The sequence below is a fragment of the Nilaparvata lugens genome, chromosome X (assembly GCF_014356525.2).
Source record: "Nilaparvata lugens isolate BPH chromosome X, ASM1435652v1, whole genome shotgun sequence".
Lineage (NCBI taxonomy): Eukaryota > Metazoa > Arthropoda > Insecta > Hemiptera > Delphacidae > Nilaparvata > Nilaparvata lugens.
In genome coordinates, this window is record NC_052518.1 from 32,849,970 (window position 1) to 32,862,441 (window position 12,472).

The 12,472-nt window shown below is 33.9% G+C and overlaps 2 protein-coding genes across 4 annotated transcripts in view; one reads left to right on the forward strand and one right to left on the reverse strand.

The window, feature by feature from the left end:
* Positions 1-12,472, reverse strand: part of LOC111058631 — a 98,887-nt gene that overhangs the window by 62,158 nt on the left and 24,257 nt on the right. The window lies entirely within an intron of this gene.
* LOC120354968 lies at positions 4,943-7,189 on the forward strand. The gene is made up of 2 exons (XM_039443174.1): positions 4,943-5,599; positions 6,229-7,189. Exon 2 carries the CDS (start codon positions 6,238-6,240, stop codon positions 7,144-7,146), a length of 909 nt encoding a protein of 302 aa, XP_039299108.1. The 5' UTR covers positions 4,943-5,599; positions 6,229-6,237; the 3' UTR covers positions 7,147-7,189.

Here is a 12,472-nt window from a genome sequence, read left to right on the forward strand (position 1 = left end):
ATCAGGATTTTAGAGTTTTAATTTACGAAAAGTTTAATGAACGGTGTTTCTGCCTTTGAACAGTTTTGTCATCGACAGAAAGATTGTTTATTTCACTTGTTATCAAAATTATTGTAGCTTCTCTTTTGTTTTTCATAACAAACGTGCTCGCTTGTGCGACGGATAAAAATATGTATTTGAAATGGCTTCATGTTTGGCATTGACTGAGTTATATATTAATACCCAAAATTTTACTAGCAGTGTGTGAGCTCGTTCGTTAGGACTGTGAGTAAAGTCCGGCTGTTCTGGTGAAGGGGATAGATTTTGTTCTTGTTTTATAATACAGTTTTCCTGTCACAGTTCGGGCAGTTTAAAGAGAATTGTATTATTGAATAAGAAGGGATCTGAACCCACTTCATTAGATCAGTTTTTTTTTATTTTTCATTAATAATTAACGTCGCGTTCAACCAGTGGATGCCAAATTGGGGGCCATTATCATAAAGGTAGGTGACTACTGAGTCATTGTTTTAAATTTTCCATAATCACAACAAATTTAATCTTCACTAGCAGCCAAGCGAGTAGCCCTAGAAATATTCATCTATTTATTGTTATTTCATAATTTCTAATTATAATTCTAAATTTTGTACTAATAATTTATTGTTTTGTTTTAATTATCAAAACCAGTACGATCATATCTTGTTTTTCATTTCCCCACCTTTACATAATTGGTGAAGGCAGATCTTGCTTACATATTTGGTGGAGGTTTATCCTGCCGTCCATATATTGTTTACATAATTGGTGGAGGCTCAAAGGGTTTTTAATCCAGCTTTTAAAATTTGGACTTTTTCGGTTACCTCAGTGAAGATTCAATTTTGTGTTTTCATTTGTTGCTGTGTTGTTGTTGTGATTTATCTTCTCATTTATATTTGTATTATGGAATGAGTGCAGTGGTAGATCTTAGGAATATTCGTACAAAAGAATTGAATCTTAAAGAAGCGTTGTTTATAGCTCAGCAATATAGATTGTTTGTTCCCCCAAATGCGGATTTAGATTTTTTGAGATCTCATATTAGGATCTTGAAATTGTCGTTGTTACAACCTGAACAGCATTTACTTAGTCAGAGAAAGCTCTGAATTATATAATAGAAGGGGTCAGGTTATCAAACGAATTAGCGTTACAGCATCCCAATCTTGCCTTTTTAGAGCAGACGTTGAGAAGAAAATTTACTCTGGATTCCTCAGAAGTTAGTAAAAGTGAACAACCTATATCTGGAGACGAGGATTCAAATATTCTTAATAAAACTTTTATTGAAAATAAAGATAGTGCGGTTCAGACAGACGCTATTATAAAATCGGATACAGTTGGTTCATTTGAAACATTGAATATGGCTGATAAAAAGCGACCTTTCTTAGCTCCACGGATATATGGAGGAAAGAAATCGGAGGATGTTATAGATTTTTTTATTCATTTTGAAAGAGTTTCAAATGCAAATTCGTGGGATGAAAAGGATAAATTACTATATCTACCATTTTACTTAGAAGGCAGTCCTTTGAAATATTTAGATATGATCCAACTCTCGTTGACGGAAGCGAATAGATGGGATTACAAAAATGTTCGATCTGAGCTCGAAAAGTATTATCAGCCTATTCACATGGATAGGTATGAAATGGAGTTGACAAACATAAGAATGAAACCGTGTGAAGCAGCTAGGGAATATATGGCCCAAGTTTTAGGATTGTGCTCAAAGGTTGACCCGCATATGTCGGAAGGTAGGAAAATAAAATATGTATTGAAAGGATTGTTACCTCATATTCAGGATAGGGTAATAATGCTGCCTAACGAATCCATCGATGAGTTAGAAAGAAATTTACAGCGTTTTGAATTTTCTCAATACATAGTGGAAGATAGAGTAGGTCTAGGCAAAGCTTCAATAGTTCAACGGGATTCATATGATCATCACATTATGCAGATAAGTAGAAATGTGGATAAACTTATTGCGGAAAAAGAATTAGCGGGGAGAAGATTCAATGACAGCAATACGAGTGGCAACGAAAATAATAGGTCTTATGGGAACAAATTCAACAATGGTATTGAGAAGGGTCAAAGGTTTAATAGAAATAGGTATGAAGGAAATAGGTTTGAAGGGAATAGGGTTGAAGGAAATAGGTATGAAGGAAATAGGTTTGAAGGGAATAGGGTTGAAGGAAATAGGTATGAAGGAAATAGGTTCGAAGGAAATAGATTTGAAGGGAATAGGTTTGATCGAAGAAATAGGAATGATAGAGAGGGAGATATTCATCACAAAGAAAATATCAAGTTTCAAAGAAGATGGTGTGCGATATGTGAGACCACTACGCATACGACAGCTGAATGCAGGTTTAATTTGAGAAACAAAAAAATGGAAGATGAATTTTTTTGTCATATATGCAATGCCAAAAATCATTCCACTATGTCGTGTAGGTACAATGGGAGAAAGAATGACTCAAAAACTTGTAGCGGGGGCTCAGTTCTCGGCGACAGAGTATAGGGGCCCCTTTTCACGTAACAAACGTGATGAATTGCAAGAATCGGATGTAAAAGACATCGATGATGATAATAATAATAATACTAAATCAGGTGTGACAGAAACGTCATTTAAAAATGGGATATTGTGTGTTGAGGATTCAAAACCTATAGGTAATACCATAGTGGAAACAAATATGAGTATAGATCATGTTGAGGATGGTGATAGTCAGAAATTTATTAGTTATTCAAATTCATTGTTGAGTAAGAATCATAAAACGCCGATATCAATTCAAGGAATATCTTGCGAGGAAAATATAAAGATATTATTAGATATGGGTTCAAGTGTCTCACTTGTTAATCTTGAATTGATTGATCATTGTCAAGGTCAGTCATTGTTTGAAACAGACGTCATTCTCACAGCCGCAAATGGGTTACCAGTTAAGTCGTTGGGCAAGGTTTGTTTTGATTTTCAAGTTGATGGAGTCAATGTCACTTGGGAATGTTTTGTAGTGAGATCATTGTCCATACAGTTATTGTTGGGTGTTGATTTTTTGTCTCGACACGGAGTCCGTTTAAATTTTCAAAAACAAGAGATGAAGATTCTTTTAAACAATAACAGTATTGTTGTTCCATTTTCAGTACATGATGAAATTGCGAAGACGAATTTAATTCAAGTTAAAATGGATGAGCAGGTTATTATAAAACCGAAAGAGATATTAAATATTGATGTTCATGTTGATAAGCAAATTAATGAGGACAGTAAATTATCATTCAAGTTGAATAAATCAGAGTTGGATATTATTTATGTAGGTAAATACAGTGAAAATGAGAGATACACATTAAAAATTCACAATTCGGCTGAGTCAGTAGTTCAGTTGTTGGATCGGCAAGTGATAGGCGATGCTACGATTTCGCAATCAACTGATGACGCTGGGCTTTTGCGAGCGGATGAAAGTAGGCCAATGATTAGTAAATTCTTAGCATAGATTTTAGCATTGCGATAATTATAATTTTGTTTAGGGCAAAGGGTTCTGAGATATTTCACTTTAGAATTTTGGCCCTTTGGATTTTATATTTCATTATATTAAGGTTATGAATAAGTTTTATTGAAATATTTTCAAGGGTTATTAAAGGTAGATATTTTGTTGATAGATTTCATGAATTAAATATTTGAATTTGTTGTCATAAGGTGTTGATAATTAAGGTTTAATGGTGATAGTCATTTTTTTAAGTCGTATTTTTTTGAAGTCATGCGCTATATTAAAGTCCCTAAGAGAATTTTTGTAAATATTATTTGTAATTATTTATCATTTCATCATTGTTTATCAGAATTGATTATAATATTTATGGATTTATCATCCAGTGGTTGAATAATAGGATTATATTTTATTTATTTGATCTGTTTTCGATGGGGTCTTTGATTTAAGCCTATAATTATAAGTCCTCGTAAAATTTTATTAAAGTATTATTACTGATTATTGTTGCTGGAGGTGAAGTCCATATTTTTCAATGGTAATATAGACCAAACTTATTGTCCATGGGTTATAATAAACGGTTATAGGGGAATTTTTTAGCTATGGATAGCAGAGTTTCAGTTTTATACGTTTATATCTTTGAATTGTATTTTGTTTTATAATTTTTTCTCAGTATAAACTAATGATTACTATATTCTTGATTATATTTCATGATAATATTTGAGTTTCATTGTGTCATGGTTCTAATATTAATGGTTTTGAGTAGAAAAATTTTTCTTTTGGCACAATAGGTTGAGTTCAGGGCTTATTATTATGGTTGAGTTTTTATTTTCAGAAGTGATTTTTGGTAATCATTGTAGAACCATGTTTTACGATATAGAATCAGTTATTATAGAAGAGGGTTTATTATTCCATGGTTACATATTTATAATTTTAGGGTACAGTTACCTATGAAAATTGGTATTTGGCTGGGTTTTACATTTAATTTCACCAGTTGCATTATTGATTTTGTATTGATTTTACAGTTATGATTAACCATGTTATATTTCATAGTCATTATAATTATATCTCAGTTATTTCAAATTATGGTTATTCCAGGAAAATGAACAGGAAATATGGTTGATGGATAGTTTACCATTTTATGATAACCAAATGGTCATGTTTCATTCACATAATTACATATTCTGATTACATGTTACATTTTTGTAATATAACATTATCACTGATATAACTTTCTTTTTTTTCTCGATAAATCATGGTATGTTTAATATTTGGTGCCACGAAAAAGTACAGTAATGTAATTCATTGTTTTGTTATTTTATTTTTGCGTTTGTACTGATGTGACCTACGTTAAGAAAGTGCAATTGTCACGTATTTTTGTTTAGTTGTCAATCTTGTTATTCATATCCAGGGCAAGGTCGTTCATTGAGTGACAAACGTTATGATACTTTTAAACGTTCACTAATAGAAATTTATAATGAAGCTGTTATAAGACAATTATATTTTTGATGGATGAATATTTTATTCACTTTTATTTTGACTTGAATTTCTTTCTCAATAAAAATATAACTAGAGTATAAGTTTCTTATATTCTGATGATTTATTGTATGATTGTGATTTTGTTTTCATATGACTCATATATTGTTCTGATTTCAGAATTGTTCCAGTATATATATATATATAGGCCTATGCACTTCTAATAAATTGTATCATTTCTAGGTTTCTGATTAATAATATATGCTAACCAGCCAGTCCAGTTGTTAATTGTAATATTCACGTCGAGTTTATTAATATTATTGTAAACGTTTCTCTTGATTTTTTTTATTACGATTCATTTGCGGTTGCTTCAAAGTAGAGTTTTTTTTGTTTGTAAGAGGTTCTGTTACGCATAAACATGTCAATTATGGTACATTTTGCGTCATTTCTCATTCTCACGACTTTCACGGCGCAACTGGAGGCAGTCAGGGTCTTCGCGGGAGTTTTCTACAAGGAGCTACGTCACGCTGTAGCGTATGAATCATCGGTTCCACTAACATACGAGGTAGATTTCCCGGCAGCTCAGCTCGACATCTTGCAGGCGGAAAGGGTGTTCTGGCCTAACTGTCAACAAGAGGATTGCAGTTTAGCGGATGCGGTAGAAGTTTTGTATAATTCTACACACGGAATTCTTCGCAACAGTCATGCTGCTTTCAACTCTTCAATTCGTTTGGGAACTCAAGCTTCACGAAAGACCAGAGCGATCGATGTTGTCGGCGATTTTCTTCATTTTTGCTGTGCAGTAGCGACGGATGGGGAACTTCATAAGCTGGAATTCAACGAAAAACATGTAGCTGATCACCTCAACGCATTCCAAGGGTTGGTTGCAGACGACCACAAAGATTTAATTCGGATTTCTCGCAACTTGAGGCAGTTTGCTGGAAATTTTTCTCAGCAATTTCACGATGCGTATAGCAAATTAACAGACAGTATGAGATTATTCGTACAACAGAATGTATCGGAGGAGAAAACACTGTTCACAAACCAGTTATTAACTTACATTTTTCACCTCTACTCACATGTAAATATTTTATCACGGCAGGAATTCATAAATACTGTGAAGGAACGCTGTGATAAAAAGCTTTTACCCTTTTCGCTGGTACACCCCAATTTATTACATCCAGATCTCTTCAGATTGGAGAAAGGATATAAGTCGAAAGGACACCAGTTAGCTATACCTCTATCGGATTTGCAGCGATATTTTGATCTTCCACTTACGACTTGCGTGGTGAAGGAGAACTCCATGGTGCTTAGCTTAAAAGTACCGTTGGTCAGCATCGGCGGACAGTTTCAATTGCACAAGTATGTGAGGACACCTATGTATTTCGACGGTCAGATTTGTCAGCTTCAGCAGCAGGATTTCGTTTTGGCGCGGAGACAGGAGGAAGGTGAGATTCAGGTCATCTCGGGAGATCATCTCTCTTCTTGTCGGGCACAGGACGATTTCTTATGCTATCTTCCGCGGCTGGTGCATGGAGGACATATGTCATCGAGATGTATGCATCACTTGTTTGCGGCGACAGAGCTGAAGGACATCCAACAATATTGCAGTTTAAGCTGTCGTCCAGCTAAGCAGGAGTTGGAGATCGTCGAATTTTCGCCTTCGGAGTATATCGTCGCGAATATACAGGCCAACACTACAGTCACTTGCGAGGGAGGTTCGTTTCATCATCTTCAACCTATTCCGGGAGCAATGTATGTGGTTTTACCCTGTCATTGCGAGATTTCGGTCGGCGGGAGAATAATGGTGAGAAAGACTTTTCCGTGTGACGCAAATGTTGATAAACAACCTCAGGTTCTCCATTACTTACCTTTACATTGGGTTAAGTTTAATTCGTTAAAAATTGATGTTTTGCAACCGCATTTCAATCCTAATTTTGTTAATTTTAGCGAAATTTTAAAAACTGATATAGATATAAAGGTTCCGGAATTTACAGTTCAAGACGTAATATCGTCAGATATATTTCACAAAGTAGATCTTCCAAATTCTTGGGGAGATGTTGTAAATTCCTCTAGTTTTGTTTTTTATATATTATTTGGCTGGTTAGGGTTTTTAACTTTATTCTGTGCATATTTAGGCATCAAGTTGTATGTGTGTAAATTATCTGCTGTAACGGTAGCACAACCCAAGATACATATAATCGATAGTTAGGAGTTATATAGTTACTTTTTGATGGATTAACTGTTTTATTGTTTTTTTTTTCTCTTGACTATATAGTTATGAGTCATAATGTACTTATAAAGGTTTTTTTTTTTTCTTCGATTTTTATTGCAACTTTTGAAGTAGTTCAATGTTGATTCACAAATAAATTATTGTCAATTGAGATTTTCTTTTCATAATAAGTTGAATATTCATGTATATTAATGTGTATAATATTGAAAGTTAGTTTCATATATAATCAATGTTATTGTGCAGCATAGTTTCATTTTGAATTTGATTTGAATGTTTGTAATTTAGTTTGAGTAACCTACCTTTCTATGTAAAAGTTTGATTTCAATGTATAGTAGCATTATCAAGTCAATCAGGCACACATTTGTTTCCCGAGTATATTATTTTGTTTAATCATTATTTTTTTTTTTTTTTTGTTCCCCTCTTGACTACAGACTCAGGGACGAGTCTTTCAGCGGGATGGGTGATGTGTCACCTGGTCATATGGGACATATATATGATTCATATATTTATCTCATATTGATCAGGATTTTAGAGTTTTAATTTACGAAAAGTTTAATGAACGGTGTTTCTGCCTTTGAACAGTTTTGTCATCGACAGAAAGATTGTTTATTTCACTTGTTATCAAAATTATTGTAGCTTCTCTTTTGTTTTTCATAACAAACGTGCTCGCTTGTGCGACGGATAAAAATATGTATTTGAAATGGCTTCATGTTTGGCATTGACTGAGTTATATATTAATACCCAAAATTTTACTAGCGGTGTGTGAGCTCGTTCGTTAGGACTGTGAGTAAAGTCCGGCTGTTCTGGTGAAGGGGATAGATTTTGTTCTTGTTTTATAATACAGTTTTCCTGTCACAGTTCGGGCAGTTTAAAGAGAATTGTATTATTGAATAAGAAGGGATCTGAACCCACTTCATTAGATCAGTTTTTTTTTTTATTTTTCATTAATAATTAACGTCGCGTTCAACCAGTGGATGCCAAATTGGGGGCCATTATCATAAAGGTAGGTGACTACTGAGTCATTGTTTTAAATTTTCCATAATCACAACAAATTTAATCTTCACTAGCAGCCAAGCGAGTAGCCCTAGAAATATTCATCTATTTATTGTTATTTCATAATTTCTAATTATAATTCTAAATTTTGTACTAATAATTTATTGTTTTGTTTTAATTATCAAAACCAGTACGATCATATCTTGTTTTTCATTTCCCCACCTTTACATAATTGGTGAAGGCAGATCTTGCTTACATATTTGGTGGAGGTTTATCCTGCCGTCCATATATTGTTTACATATTGAACAGTAAATGCTGGTTATTTGTTATCTATTTTCATGTGAGGGCGACATCCATGGCTTGATCATTCCACTGAAGACAGCTGTAATCCTTGCTGAGATCTTCAAGCAGAGACTGGTGAATGCCGTAATCAAATGGTATTGTCTGGCCGCTTGCTGATAAGTCAATGACCATCGCAGTTACTTGGGACACAGCTACTATCTGATGGATCGACTATGCAGTGATGCATATATCTTCTACATTCCACTGTGAGTAGTTCAACACTTACTTCATCGCTTGGTTTCACTATAACTTGGATATTGAATTAACAACAATTATAACCGCCGGATATATTTCTACAGAAGAATTTCCCTATGTAACAAACATTACGACATTGGAAGAAACATAGTTCCAGTTGATATCCAGTTTTGCATTATAATGTCTAACAAGTATCAGGAGATACAAACTATTGTCAGATCTTCGAATTTTTTAATTGTCTGAGTGAATTCTGCATATGATTGTCTATGCTAGTTTTTGTTGAATTGAACTTTGTCACTTTTTGAGAAAGATTTGTGAGCTGCTATGCTGAGAGTTGATAGATCGATCCTAATTGTGTTAAATAGTATGAAATGAACAGTACCTGAGTTTTCCGGTTTTTCATCGCCTTTTTCACTGTACTCTGTTGTTCCCAAGATATATTAACGTTAAATATATAACTGCACGTATGTGAGCTGCTATAAGTGATGGTCATGAACTTTTGTCAAGTAGCCATTACACTTCCCCGTCTCTGTGTTCTACTGAGTTTCGCGCATCGCAACGAGTGGTTGGTCAAGTCATGACGTCAGCCAGGACTTTCTTTTTTCGTATATTCTTATCGGTTTATTGCAATAAATTGAGTTGATTAACTGGGCTAGAAGTGTTATCTACTTTGATAACAATATTGTACCTCTATTATTATTTTTTCCTTTTTCATACAAATTAACTGTTTATGCTTGTTTGGTAATGCTTCTTATTCAAAATGAATCAGATTTGATAATTGAAGGATGGGATACCTTCGTGCATGAAATCTGATACATTACTGGATAATATAGTAGAATTACATAACTTAAATTACTTAAATACAGTTTTTTAATATTGTTTCTTTTACATCATTCGTTGTTACAGAATCACTAAGGATATTCCATTTCAGGATTGCTCAATAATTTAAACATGCTTGGTTAATGTCCAGTTAATTAAATAACTCATTTGATTAGATGTGAAATATCGTATTATGTAACATCCTACTTGACAACATATTACCACGCCATCTAAAATAATATGCATTGATGATGATGATAATAATGATCAGATGTATTGACCTGTTAATTATAGTATTGATTTTGATTTTTTACTTACATTTATGGAGAAATACTGTATTTTATATCTTGAGAAATTTTATGAACACTCAAACTTTTTTAGTTACCATGTAACATGTAATGATCCTGTTTTCTTTTCTTAGCTCAGCAATTGCAAAGCAACCATGAATTACATTTAATGATGCTGTTTCTATATAATTATATATATATATATATATATATATATATATATATATATACTTCAATAATAGTATTTTTGTGAGTGGTTCATGTCAAATTTAAGTTTAGGATTAGCGTGGCTTGTTGCAATACGGCCATCGTCCAGTGTTAGTTTCATTCATTTTTGTTGTTTTTCAAAAATTTTCGCCTCTCGAAAACCCTTTGGTCTTATTTTCCGATCAGTACATTACTTAATCTGAAATATTTGTTGATAATTTCACTTATTGTGTAGTCAGATACTTCAGTTTGGTTCATTGCAATGCTTTAAATTAACAATTTGTATTTAACTGTGCATTTTATACATTTTCACATAAGCTTGTTGGTTCATAGACCATTCTTGTAATTTTATATATAAATTTCGTAGCCTTATGCTTCATACTTGAAATTTCACAAGTTTTTTGTTATTCACATTTTTGACTGAGCATTTAACTTACCTTTTACAAATTAATATGTTACTTAATAATCTGCAAATTATTATGACATTGCCTGACTAGGATTTTTTGTAGTTGACGATGTCATGTTGGTTATTTCTGTATTTTTTTTTCAATAATCTTTTGATTTTCATTTGTAATGTGATTTAACTTTTGGATTTTATATACATTCATTAGTAGATATAAACTGATACTTTGAAGCCACTTTTTTGCTCCAAAACCCCCTCACCCCTCTCCCCCCTCGTCCATCCCGCCACCCCTTCCCCACGCCTGTAGGGTGGGGGGTGTTCTAAAAATAGATTTCCCCTTCCCCCTGCCCAGTGGAGGTGAGGGGGATGAAAAGAGAGGAAGATATCTTTCTCTCTCTCTCTTTCTAAAAATAGATTTCCCCTTCCCCCTGCCCAGTGGAGGTGAGGGGGTTGAAAAGAGATATCTCTCTCTCTCTCTCCCCTTCCCCTTGCCCAGGTGAGGGAAAAAAATTTCCCTTTTAGGAGGAAAAATTCCCTCTCTATAGTGACAGATTAAAGTGAATCCATATTTCTACATCTAATGCTATACTGACAAATTGAGGTGAATGCTAGATGAGGGAAAAAATCTCTTTGAGAGGGAAAAATTCTCTACTGTCAAATTAAAGTGAATCCATATTTCTACATCCAATGCTATACTGACAAATTGAGGTGAATGCTAGATGAGGGAAAAAAATCTCTTTGAGAGGGAAAAATTCTCTACTGTCAAATTTAAGTGAATCCATTCTCAAATTCTCTACTGTCAAATTAAAGTGAATCCATATTACTACATCTATACTGACAGATTAAAGTGAATCCATATTACTACATCTATACTGACCGATTAAAGTCGCTTCTCACAAGCAGCAGACGGCTCTAGTCAGATGTATCATCTGCTTACTCCTCCTTCTTTTACTCAGTCCATCTCTTACCCTCACCCTTCTAAATTCCTTCTCTATTACGAAAGGCGAGTGAAGGAGACAGGCGTTAACTAACTTCCATTTAGCGCTCCTATACTAGTGAAACGCTTCTCTCTATCGAGAGTTAGGAAAGGCTAGAGATTTCAAACCGTAGGCACATGTGCTCGCTCGTCACCCTCTCCCTCTTCTAGACACGAGCGCTCTGCAAGGTTCCCCTCTCCTGCATCAAAAACCGTTACATTCTGTTACATGAAAAATGTCTAAATCGATTTATCATCTGTGACATGTGTTTAGCCGTTAAAGTTACTTCACTCTCTCTCATAATATCTCATCCTTTTACAAGATTTATGTAGAAAACCGATATAGTCAAAAATGTCTAGGCTGAAATTTGAAGCTGCAGGTGTTTAAATACTTCACTCTCTCTCACGCAAGTGTTTATGCAATCAATCATAGTCAAAAAATATCTAGGCTGAAATTTGAAGCAGGAGGTGTTTAAATACTTCTCTCTCTCTCACACAAGTGTTTATGCAATCAATCATAGTGAAAAATGTCTAGACTGAAATTTGAAACAACATGTGTTAAAGTTCACTCTCTCTCACGCAACTGTTTACAAGATTTTATGTTTTCGGCGCCAATATAAAGTCTTTATATTTGGCTAAATCCATTTTTTCTGTAATAATTTGCACTACCTGATTTTCGGAAAGGTTGTGTTCTTTGGCCTCAATCCAGTTCATGTGAAAACTTACCTGGGCGTATTTGGATACAATGTCCAGGGCCACTCTGTGTATGAATAAATTTAGATAGTCAATGAATGGAGCCGAACATTGCAGTCTCATGACAGTACCCTCTTCCGAATTTTTAATTGCCTCAGCTATTTCATCACGAACGCTTTTCACAGCTACTCCCATCTCGTTTTTCTTAATAAAATCTCCTATATCATTTTTAGTTGCGTACTTTTCTGCAATTTGCTTAATTAGAATAGCAATAGCATCTTTTGTAATGAATTGTTCAATACCCTCCATAATATTAGCTTTTATTGCACTCGTCATTTCAGATAATCGTTTTTCAAACTCTTCCTTTGTTAATGAAGAACTAGTCAATTT

Bases quoted from the DNA above. Each gene is read 5' to 3' on its own strand.
- LOC120354968 (XM_039443174.1), top strand. From the start codon at position 6,238: ATGGTGCTTAGCTTAAAAGTACCGTTGGTCAGCATCGGCGGACAGTTT.